This window comes from Pan paniscus, chromosome 3 (assembly GCF_029289425.2).
Source record: "Pan paniscus chromosome 3, NHGRI_mPanPan1-v2.0_pri, whole genome shotgun sequence".
NCBI classification, from domain to species: Eukaryota; Metazoa; Chordata; class Mammalia; order Primates; family Hominidae; genus Pan; species Pan paniscus.
The window spans coordinates 117,056,956-117,073,238 of NC_073252.2; the positions used below are offsets into that span (position 1 = coordinate 117,056,956).

Below are 16,283 nucleotides of genomic sequence, written 5' to 3' on the forward strand. Positions count from 1 at the left end.
TTTTTTTTTTTTTGGTAGCAGTTTGCATTTTAAGTGTCCACATTAGGGACCCTTGAACACATTGCTTTTGATACTAGCCCTTAAAACTGTGATTTGAGACCCAGATAGGGAGGAGTATCTGTCTATGGTGGCTTGTTAACACTTTACTTTTACTTAACAGAAGGTATATTTCTATATTTGCAAAGAAAAATGTCATATTCTGATAGCTTAGAAACTGGCTGTAGACTGTTGGTCTTTCTGACTTTATTTACCTCCTACCTTTTATGTCTATGGGAAATAGGCATAAAAAGAGAATGGTCCATTGAGGTAAGAGTAAAGAAGATAAGAATGGTCCTGTTACTGATAAGTTTATGAGTAATGATGAGGGAAGTTGAGAGCATTCATACTTGAAGGCTTTTAAAAGATGGGAAAGCTATGAGAAAAGGGGAAACTCTATCAGGATAGGTAGGTTTTAGATTATGCAATGGTAGTATCTTCAAAATCTCAAGGTGTTAACTCAAGTTTGTTTCTTGCTCACAATACAAGTCCAGAGGTGGTCAGTGTAGTCTCTTCTTAGGAGTCACTCAGGATCCCAGGCTAAGGGGATATGGGTGAGGAGGACATAAAGGAAGATATATTGTGGAGAATCACCTGCCAACTCTTAAAACTTCAAACCCGAAGTGACACATGCACTTCCACTTCTGTATCATTGACCAGAGCTAGTCTTCTAACCAGGCCTGATTTCAGAGAAGGTAGAAAAGTGCAATTTTACAGGTGCTTGGAATTGAATGGAAGTATGTGTGAACAACTCTAATGACTGCCATAGTAGTTAAGAACAGATAGAAAGATTGATAAAGAGCCTTCTGGAAAAGTTCAATTTGGCACCAATAACTATGCAATGGTGTGGGATTATTATAGGCGATTTGTTAGCAACACATAACAGCCCAGAAGCAAAGAAAGTTAGATATTTGAATGTATACAGGATTCAGGGTTCCTATTGGGAGTATATACCTGAAGAATTTGGGGGAGAGAAGTCAAGGAAGATGATTAGCAAAGGGATTATTATGTTGCAATCAAAGACAATGTTTTCAAATTTTATAATTCAGAGGAGTAGAAGGGATATAATTTTTCACAATATAAAAGAGCAATGAACAGCAAATTTTAAAGTTTTTTAGTCTTTGTTATGCTTAAGGCTTTTGTGGGGATTATTTTTCAGTTTGCAGACAAAGAATGTGATTAAATGTTAAATTATTTTGTTTTCATCAAATGGTATACTATCAGAAGGAAACACTTATATTAAGGAAATAACCTTCCTTTCCCATATTAGAATGTCTCGCCTGATAAAATCTGATAAGTTTGGTAACCAAGTATTACAGGAAACAGTAAAGGGTTGGCCAGAAATCATAGCAAAAGTCAGTGAGATTGAACAATAACTGCAAGTTCAGTACTTGTTACAAAATGATGCTTGCTTCCTGATAGTTATAAAAACACAAGATCGTAGAGATTTTGATGGTCAGAAGTACATTGCTATAAGAACTTTGCAGGAGGTTTCCTCATTTAATATGAAAGTATGTGTGTGATGCACTTAAAAATGCTTTTTTGTGGTAAAATATGTATAACCAAATTTACCATTCTAACTATTTTTAAGTGTACAGTTCAGTGGCATTAAGTATATTCATGCTGTTGTGCAACGATTACTACCATCCATCTCCAGAACTTTTCTATCTTCTCAAACTGAAGTTCTCTACCCATTAAACAGCTCCTCATTCTCCCCTCCTCCCAGCCCTTGGCAATCACCATTCTACTTTTTGTCTCTGAGAATTGGACTATTTTAGGTACCTCATATAGGTGGAACCATATGATATTTGTCCTCTTGTGTGTGAGTTATTTCACTTAGCATGATGACTTCAGGGTTCCTCCATGTTGTAGATGTATCAGAATCTCATTCCTTTTTAAGACTGAGTAACATTCCTTTGTATTATATACCACATCTTGTTTATGCTTTCATCTGTAAGTGGACATGTGGGTTGTTATTATCCTTTGGCTATTGTGAATAATGCTGCAATGAATATTAGTGTGCAAATGTCTGTTTGAGTTCCTACTTTGAAATCTTTTGAATATATACCCAAAAGTGCAGTTGCTGGGTCCTGTGGTAGTTATATGTTTAATGTTTTCAAGAACTGCTGTACTATTTTTACAGCAGCTGCACCATTTTACATTCCCACCAGCAGTGCATAAGGACTCCAGTCTCTCCATATCCTCACTAGCACTTGTTATTTTCTGTTTTAATAGGTATTGTATTGTGGTTTTGTGTAACCCACTCTTTATTTAACTAAATAAATTATACTATTTTAAAGTTATTTCTGATTTCATAAACTTTCTACTTCAAAGCCTACCACGGTTCTCTAAGCCAGTCTTTGACTTCAGAACATCTGTTTGTGTTGTGCCTTGTGGTATTATGTATTCTCTTCCCCCAGTCTGGGACTGAGAATATGTGGAAAAGTGATATAGGAATTTTTTTCCCAAATTAAAAACTTGCTGTGCATGGTTTTTTCCCCCAGTAAGGGACAATTTATTATAATTTTGTGACTATATATGATTTTCTTGGTCATTTCTATTTCTTATAAAATGAGGGCACACTTACATTACTGACCTATAGAATCATTTTATATCAATAGCTAAAAGACTTAAAATTTAAAGAGCCTTAGAAATTTCTTACTTTCATATTTTCTTGACATTTTGTCAATTTTTAATATTAGTCTATGCAAGTATATTTAATGGTAGAGGACCAAAATCTGTAATAATGCCACCGTTATTTCTTTTTTTATACCATTAATAGAGATATTATATAGGCTTGTCTGCCTATGTCATGATGAATTCTGCTGCAAAAATCCATCCCTACACTGCCTAAAGTTGTTATATTTGGGAACATTGTTTAAATTGCCACAATGCCATTTGTAATGTTTTAGCCCCTGTTTTAAAATGGAATTGTAGTGGAGGGATTTCACACGCCTTAAATTACATTCAAGACAGAATAAATGATATGTTTAAAACACATTGTCAGGAGAAAGCATCACATATTTGAAGAACACAAGTAGTTTGGTATATGCAGGGCAGAAGTGCATGCATGGAATTATGGGATAATGGCAACAGGGATAGAAGCCAAATTATGCTGAAAATTTGTGCTATTTTTTAATCATAGAGGAAATGGAGAGGCACCAAAGGATAAGAAAAATGGTATACTGTAATTTGCATTTTGGAAAAGACTGTGGTGGTGGTAGTATAGAGGATAAATTTGGGACAGTGGGAGAAAAATTAGTTAGATGATGATTGTAATAGCCTAGGAGAGAAAAGTTGGGGGCAGTACCAATGTCAAGAAATATTTGAGAGATGATAAGCATATGAGGGCAGGATAATTAGTTAGCTTTTGTGACACGTACCAAATGAGAGAAAGGGAAGCAGGGATAGATGTATTTGGGATGTATACAACTAGATTTGCCATTTAGCAAAATGGGGAATATAGGAAGAAGGAACAGATTTTGGGGGTGGAAGGATGCCAAGTTTATATTTTAATTTGTTGAGTTTATCATCTAGGTAAACAGCATTATTAGGCAGTTAGGAATATAAGTCTAAAACTCAGGAAAGATTATATATTTAATAACCATCCACCTATATAGGAATTGAATGCCACAGACACAGACAGGATCCTTTAGGAAAATTGGAGATCGAAGGGCAAGAAATAGACAAAGTAAGGAACATTGGCTTTGCTGAGGAAGAGAAGTGAGCTAAAGCTAGAGAGAAGGAGCAAGTATAGAAAGGAATGAGAAGGGGGAGCTGGAAAGATATGAGAAAATATTGGAGACGGGGTTATCAAAGGAAAAAACAGAGAAGTGTAGATCTTTCAGGGGAAGAGTGTCCATAGATTAAGCAGAATAAGGATTAAAAAGTGCCAGTTTGATTTAGCATTTATTAGTGGTATAGTAAAAGCAGTGTTTGAGGAACATTAGACATAGATGCAAGATTGAAGTAGAATTGAGGTATTTAGAAGTAAAGGGCCATGTTTGTAACTTAATCTCAAATGGTCCAGGAAAAAAAAAAAAACCCTATTATTAAAATGTTAATAATAGCTGAATCTGGAGAAAGGATATAATATACTGCTTTTTTTCCATTAATAGAGATATTATATAGGCTTGTCTGCCTATGTCATGATGAATTCTGCTGCAAAAATCCATCCCTAAACTGCCTAAAGCCATTATATTTGGGAACATTGTTTAAATTGCCACAATGCCATTTGGAATGTTTTAGCCCCCTTTTTAAAATGGAATTGTAGTGGAGGGATTTCACACGCCTTAAATTACATTCGAGACAGAAGAAATGATTTCTTCTTACAAAAATGATTTCTTCTTATAAAAAGTATGTTTTATACTTTTTAAATCTTTCAAATTTTCTGAATTTTGAAAATTTATTTCCAAGTAAAAAGTCAAAAGATTACAGTAGACTAATGGTTGCACAGCAGTGTGAATGTACTTAATGCCACTGAACTGTACACTTAAAAATAGTTAGAATAATAAATTTTGTTATATATATTTTACCACAATAAAAAACCCTTGAAGTGCATTATGTACTTTTTCATATTAACTGAGGACACCTATTGCAAAGTTCTTAGAGCAATGTGCTTTTGACCATGAAAATCTCTAAGACTTTATGTTTTTATAGCAGGAAGCAAGAGAAGTAAAGAAATGAATTTTTGTCTGTCTTTCCAAACATTTGCTGTGAATAGCATACCTAGAGGAGAAAATGAAACTAAATGCTTAGTTTGCGTTTTGTTTTGTTTGTTTTCAAGTGGACATGCTTGGTATTTATATTGCAGAAGATAAGGAACTAATGATGTACAGAGGGAGAGAAAGGCATGAAGAATAGAACAGAACAGTAATTGATGGAGTAAGACCCTTTAGGCAGAGTGAGAAGGAAACAAGGTAAAGACAGGATTTGAATGAAAAGGATGGCAGCTTTTCTGTGATGAAGGAGAGAAAGATGAGAGCAGATACTGATTAGTGTGTATTTGTGTTAGGTAGAACAGTTGAAGTGTTTATACCTAATGGACTTTCTTTTTTCTATGAGGTACGGTTATCTACTGAGGTAAGTACATAGTAGGTTAGGATATTTATAGATCATATGTAACAGATCACAAAAGAATTATTAGGTCTTTCAAGAACTTTTGCCATTTGCTTCCGGAGTCTGCAATACTTGGCTTAATCTCAGTTGATCCTAGAAGTCAGGATTAGTTAATGCTGAGAGTCATGATCTGGGACATAACAAATAGGAGTGAAAGAAGTTAATCAGTGGTTTAAAAATCTGTTAAGTCCCTTATTTCTTCTTGTACAAATAGTCTGTACCTCCACTTTCTTAAGTGAAATATACTGTCCTTAATGTTGTTACATCCTAGAATTAAGTCAATAAAAAATTTTGTCAGAAGTGTTTGTACATATACATAAGTTTTCTCTAAGATGTTTTTGGCAAACTACCAAGTTTGTTCATTTAAGATAAATACATTAGAAAGTATATTTAGAGAAGTACTTTTGTCAGCCGATTTTTTTTCTATGCATTTTAAACATTTTTTCTCTAAAAATTTCACAAACTGGTAACACATAATCTCTTCTCTTGCTGTGGCCTACCCAGGACCACCAAATGGCTACCTATGTACTTTTTTAAAACCAAACTTCTGGGATTGAAATTTACTTTGTAGCAAAATAGCAATATTTGCTTTTCCTTTAAATTATAATCCAAGTGCAAAAAGCATTTATTGACTCCTGCTTTATTATTTTGTAAAATCCCCAAATTTAGGTTTCAGATAGTATAGATTATTACTACATATTAAAGTATCTCTCTACTCCTTTTAGTATGTAGTAAATTTATCCATAAATATTTATCTAGTTAAAGTTTTCTGATTTTTCTAAAATATTCAAATTTATTTCAAATGTATTTTTATTGTAAATTCAGTCATTGATTTGATTATTGCTGTTGAATGTTTAGGGTTTGTAAATATATATATATGTCTATTTTAAACATAGGTCTTTTTTTTTAGATGAAATATATATTTTGATTTCTTGAATACTCTGCTTTGGGTTTTTTTGTATACAGAATCAAAATGGGCATTATTAAAGTTTCTTGCCTTGGTACTGAGGTTTTTTTTTTTCTGTGTCAAAGCGTTAAAATTGGACTTAGATTTGCGAATAACCTGGAGCCAAAATTCCTCACAAAGACACATGGATGTCTATGTCAGCAGAAGAGAAAAATAACATATCTATTTTTAAGTTAGTTGGAATTCTGAAGTCAAACCACTTGGTTGAATGCCTGCCACAGTGATATTAAAATTTCAAACATGCTCATAAAACCTATGCTGCCTCCTGCTGCCCATTGTGTGAATAATTTATAAAAGTAAAGAATTACTTAAGAACTAAATATTTACTTGTTTCTTGTTTGTGAATATTAAACTTGAAATTACGAATTGGCGAATAAATTATGAATTGGCTAATAATATGAAGTTAAAAATCACACTGGGTAGCAAATTACATTTCAACTTAAAAATTAAGCTGTGAACATTGACAAATTATTGAAGTTCTTTTTGACATCTTATTTCTTGTCACATCTTTTTTTAATCATAAAATAGCTGTTGAAAAGATTGGCAAAGTTTTTGAGCCTCAGGCAGTGTGTCAGGCTTACCCACAGTGATTTTCTTAAACATGAAAAATAATATATTCCTTCTAGAGAGACTCTGGGATAAATTTTACTGCTTTTTAAAAGTGTTATGAGTATAGCACTTATAGACTTGAGATAAGTGGGAGGGAAAGATAAGATTTGTCTCAATTCATACTTAACTTGTCTTGCACCACTGAGTTGGGAACATGATGGGCAGGGTGGAGGTGACTTAAAAGAAGTAAAACTGTGTTTTTGAGGCAATTGTTTATTCTGCAGACCTTCATTTGAATGTCTTTTGTGTGCTAGATACTGTGTTAACTTCTGGGGAAATTTTTTTTTTTAAGGCACATATATAATCAGAGCGCTTACTGCAATTTAGTGGAAGTAAACGTGTTAAATCTTAAATGAATGCCAGATTTATAGTTCCTCTCATTCTACCATCTTAAGTTTTTATTATTTACTATATGGAGCGATGTTGGCATAGAGGGTATTAAATTCTCATGTATATTACATGACTCTTTCTTGGAAATTGCTTCCAAGATTTAACTTGCAGAGCCTGATCATAATCAAATATAGATTATTTTCCCCCTATAGGGCAATACCTAAAAAATATCTAAGATAAAGAACACTTATTGTTTAAAAAATAAAATCACTGCTTTAATAACTTTGTTTTCTTTGCAGTCTTCATAGATTTGGTGTACAGTAAAGTAGAAGCAGGAGAATGAGAGGAAAATGAGATAAATGAACATGATGAAAATGTCAACTAAAAATACAGGAGAATGCAGAAAAACTTACTAGAAATGTTACAGAAGTGTAGACAATTAATTGACAGTTCATGCTAATGCCATATATTTTGCTATCTTCTATGGGCATCAGCACGTTATTTGATGTTCACACTAGTGGCCTAGTTTCATCAGAAGGAGATTTAGTATAATGACTTTGTATGTTAATGGCATAGTGCAGTGGCATGAGCACTAGCTTTGGAGTGAACCCTGGATTGGTTTAAATGCTCCTACTTATCAGATATATAGAATATTGATTAGGTCACTTAACTTCCCTGAGCCTAAGTTTCCTCAAGTGTAAAAAGGGGAATTGTTTCACAGAACAGTTGTGACTGATGTTTTAAAAGACAACTATTACCAACTAGAACAGTAGTTGTCAAACTTTTGGGCCTCAGATATCTTTATAATCTTAGAAAAGGATTTATGACCTAAAAGAGCTTTTGTTATGGTTATGTCTTATATAGGTTATGTCTTATATAGGTTATGTCTATCAACATTTGCTAGATTAGGCACTAAAACTGAAACTTTCAAAATATTTATTCATTTAAAGAAATAAACCCAGTACATGCTAACACAAATAACATTTTTAAATGAAAATTAACTATTGAAAACAAAAATTTAGTGAGATGAATGGCATTGTTTTATGCTTTCAAATCTCAGTTAATGCCTGGCTTCATGTAAGATGGCTGGATTCTTGTTTTTGCATCAGACTGTTGTGATGTTTTCATGTATGAAGAAAGCCCATTTACACACAGATAATACAGTTGGAAATAGGAATATTTTAATAGCTTTTCCTAAAAATTGTGGATATTCTTCTTTGACACTACACCAAGTAGTAGTTTCTTTAATGCAGTGTGAAATCTGAAACCATAGTATTTAACTTTTAGTCCTCCATTACATTAAAATACATCAGTCTGTCTTGCACTTTGAATGGATACTTTACTCATGCATGATTTTGTAACATCCATGTATGGTCATTTAAAAAATACTGGTTTGCAGCCGGGCATGGTGGCTGACACCTGTAATCCCAGCACTTTGGGAGGCCGACGCTGGCGGATCACCTGAGGTTTGGAGTTCGAGACCAGCCTGACCAATATGAAGAAACCCCGTCTCTACTAAAAATATAAAAAATTAGCCAGGTGTGGTGGCGCATGCCTGAAATCCCAGCTACTCAGGAGGCTGAGGCAGGACAATTGCTTGAGCCTGGGAGGCGGAGGTTGCAGTGAGCCGAGATCATGCCATTGCACTACAGCCTGGGCAACAAGAGCGAAACTCTGTCTCAAAACAAAAAAAAAAAATACTGGTTTGCTGAGTTATGCAGGGCTTCCAAGTGTTGATACATTTCACTAATATCTTTCTAAAAACGATTTTTGTTACTATCACCATAGATACTAGCAGAAAGTCTTTATAAGTATTGGGAAGTTGCAAAACTGGTGGTGGATACAAGTTTTCTTCAAACAGCTGTCATGCTTAGTATTACCACAGCAAAAGTGCTTTATGCATATTTCCCATTTCCTCATATAGAATAATAAAAAGATGTGCAAATGAAGTAATTTAATAAAATAATTGTTACTGTTTCATCAAGCATTCTTTAAGTAAAACTGGCTTAAAAAACACAAGTATATGGCAATGAAGAATACAATTAGTACAGTTTAGTGTTACTGCCTTGAATTATGCTAACAGTTTTATCCATTATTGTTTTTGCGCCATCAGTGTAAATGGCAACACAGTCAAAAAGTAAAGTAACATCTTAATATTATCATGAAAATAGTTTGACTTCATAGACCCTCTGAAAGGGTCTCGGAGACCTCCAGGGGTCCAAGGCCACACTTCGAGAATTGCTGAACAAGCATAATCTTAAGACTTGGTACATATTGGGTATTCCATAAACTGTAGCTATCATTATTGTGGTGGTACATGACTAAAATAATTTTATACAGTTTTCTACTTCTCATTTCTACGATAAGTGGGTGATGATGTTCACAAAGTAATTAAAGATACTTTTGTGTTTTGTTGATACATTGGTGGTTGTGACTTTTCTATCGGTATATTGGTGCCCCAGGACCCTTGTGCCTTAGTAAAGGAAAAAGCTCCCTGTAGACCTTCAGGTTCTCAGATATAAAGCACTTGTTCTCCCATAAGGGGGAATCAAAAACTGAGATGGTGTTAGGTAAACTCCTGTACAAATCCAAATGTCTTACTTCCCTTTTCTTCATCTCTACCTTTTAAAATAATTTTTAGTTTTCAGGGTTTTGTTTGTTCAGTTGGGCCTACTTTATCTGTAGTCTGGACATTAATTTCATTTAATTGTATTAAAGATTAGAGGGCAATAGTCATTTTTATTAGAGCTGTTTTAGTTAAGGTCATGTTTTGTAGAGAGAAATCCAAATGTAGATAATGTTTTACTCTGAACATTAATATTGTTAAAGGCTCTCCAGTGAATTCTCTTAGAATCATTGTTCAGAGGGAAATAGACCTGCTGTATTTTATGTGGTGCCATATTGACCTTTAGGCTCTAATCAATAGCTAGCTATAATTAGAGAGAGAGAGAAAAAATGATTAATTTGGTATCTGAAATCTCATGTAGCAGGCTTGGAAGACACTTGGAAGTAACAAAAGTCACATTGTAAATTAGTATAACTTTTTTCATAAGACTTCATTAAAATTAAATTAAAAAACTATTTGGTGCCTATTAAATGTCAGAACCAGGAGAGAAGTTAAGTATCAATTATTAGGAAGCATTATGGCATCATGGTTAAGAGCACGGACTTTTGAGTCATAAAGATCTAATTCTGTAGTATATCGATATATATACTTAACCTTTCTAAGCCACTGTTTTCTCATCTGTAACATCAAGTTGATAGTCATTTCTTTATAAGGTTATTGTAAAGATTAAATGAAATATCCACTTCTCACAACTTGAGTAAGCAGTCAATAAATGGTAGCTAATTAGTAGTGGTATATTTTATATGCTATCATAATAACCTCCTACCAATTTTAATTCAGTTTAAATTCCTAATATTCCCATGAGGTAGGTAAAATGGATTATCATTATCCCATTATATAAGTGAGGGAACTGAGATTTTAAGAGGTTAAGAGGCTTGTTTACCTACCCATAATTAGTGAGTCCAAACTTCAACTCAAGCCAGCGATCTTCAAATGCAGGGTTTTTTCACTGTTAACACTTGGTCAGTAAAGATCTTGTCTTAAGTAACAGGGAAAACACATACACAGATCTGCATGACCCAGCAGGAACAGCACTATTCCATCATGGATGACACCCTCAAGTGATAATAAACTGAAGAAATTTTGCATAAAGCATTCAAAAAAGAACTGTTATTTTGAGTTGGGTCTTAAAGAATTCATTTTTTTAAATTGGAAGAGATTACCTGTTTATAGAAAGCTTTATGTAAATATAGAAAAGTATAAATGAAATAAATTCTGTAACATAATTTAAATTATTTTGTTTTCCTCATCTCTTCTCCCCACCCCACCCAACCCTAGGCTTTAGAAAAGAACTCAGGAATTTGGAAGCAGGCTATAAATCTCACGAATTCCACCCAGAATCACATTTACAAATAAAAAATCATTTGATAAAAAGGTAACCATATTTTTTTCCCTAAATACATGTATTATAGGCACGTTGTTTATCAGAAGGGCATAAATACATATTATTACTTTGAAAGCAATGGGTCTACAGTATTAAGATGCCTTTCTTATTGGGAATCATTAATAGAATGTGGATCTAAGGATAGAGAGCTTACAAAGTACCAGGTACAGTATCTGATTGTCTGTTTCAATCCTCACAGCACTCTTATGAGGTAGGTGATATTTTACAAGAGAAAATTTGAAGCTTAGGTTAAGTAATGTGACCAAAACAATCGAGCTGAGATTTGATTATAGCTCCATCTACCTAGCAAATCCTCAACTCTCTTTAACCATTGCATTCTAATTAAATTCCACATAATTCATATGAGAAAAATAATTTGCAATATGGCATCATTTACCCTCACCTTAGAAAATAACTATTACCTAAAGATAATCTTGATTACATTATTTTAAACTAGTATACAGCCAGGTGTGATGTGGTGGTACATGTCTGTAATCCTAGCTACTGAGGAGGCTGAGGCAGCAGGATCACTTGAGGCCAGTTTAAAGCCAGCCTAGGCAACATAGCAAGACCCTCAAATATAATATAAATATATTTGCAAAATATAATAAAGTAATTAATATACTATACTGCTACATATCAAAATTTAAGTACTTCTACCTCTATTGCCTTTAAAGTTTGGAGTGTTGGTGGGGAGATGTTTTAGAGTACTGTTTGACTGTTAACACTTTCCTCAAGTTCTATATATTGTTACAAATAAATGTAATTTTAGTGTTTTGAGTTGAAGTGAGTTTTTAAAATTATATTTCTAATTATTAGAAATGGGATTCTGGTAATGATGGGTGTTTCTGGTAAACACTCACATATTCTGACATAAAGAGTTTGGATTTGGAGAGAGTTGAAAATGTTAATGGTTGCAAATATCTTTCCATTTTTGTGGTTTTGTTGTAAAAATAATATAAACTGTATTTTGGGAAAATCAAACTACAAAACAAATGTTTATTTTCCCCTAGTTTCATATATTTGCATAGGGTGTTCTAGCTTTGTTTTTATTTTCATATTTCAGATCACATGTACATGAAGACAATGGAAAGTTATTTCCTTCATCCAGTCTACAAATACCCAAGGACCATAATGCAAGAGAACATATCCACCAGTCAGATGAACAGAAACTTGAAAAACCAAATGAATGCAAATTTTCTGAGTGGCTTAATATAGAAAATTCTGAGAGAACAGGTTTGCCTTTTCACGTTGATAACTCTGCTTCTGGGAAGAGAGTGAACAGTAATGAACCATCTTCATTATGGTCTTCACACCTAAGAACTGTTCGGTTAAAGCCAGAAACTGCTCCTCTCATCCAGCAGCAAAATATTATGGATCAATGTTACTTTGAGAACTCTCTATCCACAGAATGTATAATTCAGTCAGCCAGCAGATCTGATGGGTGTCAGATGCCAAAACTTTTTTGCCAGAATCTACCACCCCCTTTGCCACCAAAGAAATATGCTATAACCAGTGTGCCACAGTCAGAGAAAAGCGAATCTACACCTGATGTCAAACTTACAGAGGTGTTTAAAGCTACCTCTCATCTTCCGAAGCACAGTTTAAGTACAGCTTCAGAACCAAGTTTAGAAGTGAGTACACATATGAATGATGAAAGACATAAAGAAACATTTCAAGTGAGAGAATGTTTTGGCAACACACCAAACTGTCCATCCAGCTCCTCAACTAACGATTTTCAGGCAAACTCAGGTGCCATTGATGCATTTTGCCAACCAGAACTAGACTCTATTTCTACCTGTCCAAATGAGACAGTTGCATTAACTACCTATTTTTCAGTTGATAGCTGCATGACGGATACATATAGATTGAAATACCATCAGAGGCCCAAGCTGTCTTTTCCAGAGAGCAGTGGCTTTTGTAATAATTCACTATCTTAGAGTGAAAAAGGACTAGACCTGTGTTACATAATAATCTTGGTTCAAGCTGCCCTTCTGAACAAAGATATAAACCTAGCATACATTGTAATAGATAACTGGTAAAATTGACCAACTTTTACTTCTCAGAGGCCATTTAAATATAATAGGAACCTACTGACCAAACCTAGTGATACATAAAATTAAAGCCTGTGGCATCTTTAAAGTTGTTAATCACTATACATACGTACGTGTATATGTGTATACACATATATAATTTTATGATCAATATCTTAGATATTTTAGAAATTCCCTTTGAATAGTCTTGGCGTGCCGTGAAAAATAGAAAATCAGGGAGATATAATAATTCATTTGTCATATGCTACAGTTGAATAAAAATTAAATTTGTCCCCCTATTTTGTGGCCAGTAGACTGGGAAGTATTAAACTAACCAGTACTCATGTATGGAGATTATAAACTATGCTAATTGAAAAGTACCAGGTGATACATAGCCTGGTACTTTTTTGTCAAAGAATTGCTTTATGAAGAAGCACTTTCTAATGGGTAACCAGAAAAGGGCTTCACCCATTTGTTTTTGACTTCTATGATAGTCACTGCATAAGATCCCTTTAAGTGTCTTAAAAAAAATGACTTATGAATTTGATAGCATTTGGGGAAAAAAGCCTTATATGATTAACAATTTGTAAGTTTTCAAGATCAGATGGAATTTAATTTTGCTCCTAGAATTTTTGTCTTCAGAATATCTAGTTAAGATAAATTAGGCCTTTGACTATTATAGGTATTCATAAATGCTACTTTAGCCATGTAAGTTAAAAAGTTAAAATACTTAAACTTTAGTGTATTTATTTATCTCGTTACTTTTTTTCTAATTTTATATGAAATGTGAAAGGTCTTTATTTTGGTTTGGTTTACTTTGGGCTGCTAACCACCAGTGTTAGGAATTAATGTAGGGCCCCCTCTTATTGGGAATGTCACTGTAATTGCCTACATTTTCTTTGCTGTAATATTACCTGCTTATAGGTTGTCAACCCATTTTATCTGAATTTGAAAATCTATCTAGGTTTCCAGATTAAATTTCTACCTTTCATATAGAGAGTTTAATTTTAATAAAATGTTTAATTAGAGCATCCTTCCCTTTTATTCTACTTTGAACAAATAGTAATTTTACCCCAACTACTTTTCATGAAGAGTGCTTTGAAAATTAAAGGAATTTTTATTATTATGGTAACCTTATGAGTAAAAATAAGTTACTTTAATTGCTTTATTTCGTTAGTTGTCATTTTATTTTGTACTATGCTGGTAAACTAATTGTGGTTTAGAATAGTTTTATGTTCACTCCTGATAACTGAGAAACAGAACTAAAGTTTTCCTTACATTCCTAAATGGATAAACCTCATATTCAATAAACTAGTAAATGTAGCCACTTGACTGATTGCGTAAATCGTGTTAAAACATTCTAATGTTGTAAATAATTTAATGTGAATACTGTTAGATAAACAGAAAATAATTGCTTATAAAAGTCTAACTTCACCCAGTTACCAAGTCTTGGCCAAATTTTATCTTCTGCCTATAGTTTTTACTAGCCTTTTTAAACTGTAATAGTGAGTGATCATTACTTTATATTCTCGTAAGTTAGAAATACTTGAATGCCAAATTAATTTTATCTTTTAAGAAAGCTTATTTTTAACATAATTTTTTAGTATGGAGGGTTTGTAAATAATGTAAAGTTTGTAAACCTGTATTTAAAATACCAAAGTTTTTACTTCTTTTATAACATTGTAAGATACTAGAAAAATGGGCTTCAAGTTTTTTAATAGCTTTCACAAAGTTTGTGTAGTTTTTTTTTTCTATTTGGTTAAGATGTGAGTTGGAAATGTATTATTTGAAACATTTAAACTAATTTTTGTATTTAACAGCAGTCTCAGACATTTGTCTTTTCAACTCAGTTGAGTTGTAGACATCAAATAGAAATGTCCAGTTGAAACCTCCTGACTCATGTACTACTACACAAACTAGAAAATGACCATTTATTTTTATGTTGATTCAACACTCCAAATACAGATTGATACATATATACTAATCATTTTATTTCATGTAAAAGTTTTACATCTAGGGTGCCTATTTATTTTTATAGATGCTTTCATCCAGTTATAAGCTTATTATAACTTTGTAAATATTTCAGCCAACAGTTGTAATGTTTAAAATACTTACCTTCAGAATGTTATATTTTCATGTGAAATCAATTTCTTCTAATTCAAAAAAATTTTAAGATAAACTGATTTTTAAGTTTATATGATTGGACTTCTCTTTGCATTCATGAACTGTGTGTCACCCTCCCACCAACGTGGATTATTATGGGACATGTTAAGTCACGGGTACTTGGAATTTCACTGATCATAAACTGTTATCACAGGAGATCCTAGGAGTTAAACTCCAGCAAGGTCTAAAGCACAGCTCCTTAGAAAAGGAGTTGGCAAACTTCCTATAAAGATAGAAAATAATTTAGGCTTTGTGGACCATAATATTTCTGTAATAACTACTCAACTCTGCCTTTGTAATGTGAAAGCAGCCATAAACAATATGTAAATGAATGAGCATGGCTGTTTTCCAGTAAAACTTTGTCAACATAGAAATCCAGATTGCATATAACTTTCATGTCATGAAAGTTTTTTTTTTCCCCATTTTAAAATGTAAAAAATATTCTTAGCTCACAGGCTGAAGTCTTCACGCCACTTACGGACTGAGTATTTGCAGCTCTTTACATCCTAAAACGTTCAGGTTAAGCTCCCTAAAAACTATCCCTTGCAACTGCTAATAAGCCAGTTCATTTCAAAAGGAACTACTAAAACAATCATTTCACTTTATATAAAATGGTGTGAAATTTACAAAAGAATTTATCAGAGTAAAGTCACATTGATTTTCTTTTGATGTCTTTTTTGTTTTGTTATCTTAGCAAGTTTGCAACTTTTCTTGGAGTTCCATTTATCCACTTCTTAAAAGCCTTCAAACTGAGGGCAATGTAAGCAGTCACTATACTTGCTATGGCACAGTTTAATGGTAGGTACAATTTCTTACCTATAGGAAAGATTCAGCCTTCATACTGCCACCATTTTGAAAATGCCAATTACAGTCATGTCATATTACTAAGTCAGGGTTCGCCACAGAAAGAGAATCAACAGGATATATATAGAAATAAATTTATTATGAGGGATTGGCTCTCGTGATTATGGAGGCTGAGAAGTCCCACAATCTGCTTTCTGCAGACAGTAAGCGCAG

The 16,283-nt window shown here is 33.3% G+C and overlaps 1 protein-coding gene across 9 annotated transcripts in view; it reads left to right on the forward strand.

The window, feature by feature from the left end:
• USP53 (ubiquitin specific peptidase 53) overlaps positions 1 to 15,298 on the forward strand; it is a 76,516-nt gene extending 61,218 nt beyond the window's left edge. For all 9 annotated transcript variants that reach the window (XM_034959073.3, XM_055111779.3, XM_034959069.4 and 6 more), the window contains 2 exons: positions 10,965 to 11,061; positions 12,137 to 15,298. In XM_034959073.3, coding sequence (XP_034814964.1) covers positions 10,965 to 11,061; positions 12,137 to 13,010 — 971 coding nt within the window. In that variant the 3' untranslated portion in view covers positions 13,011 to 15,298. The remainder of the gene's footprint in view (positions 1 to 10,964; positions 11,062 to 12,136) is intronic.
• Positions 15,299 to 16,283: the final 985 nt, after the last annotated feature.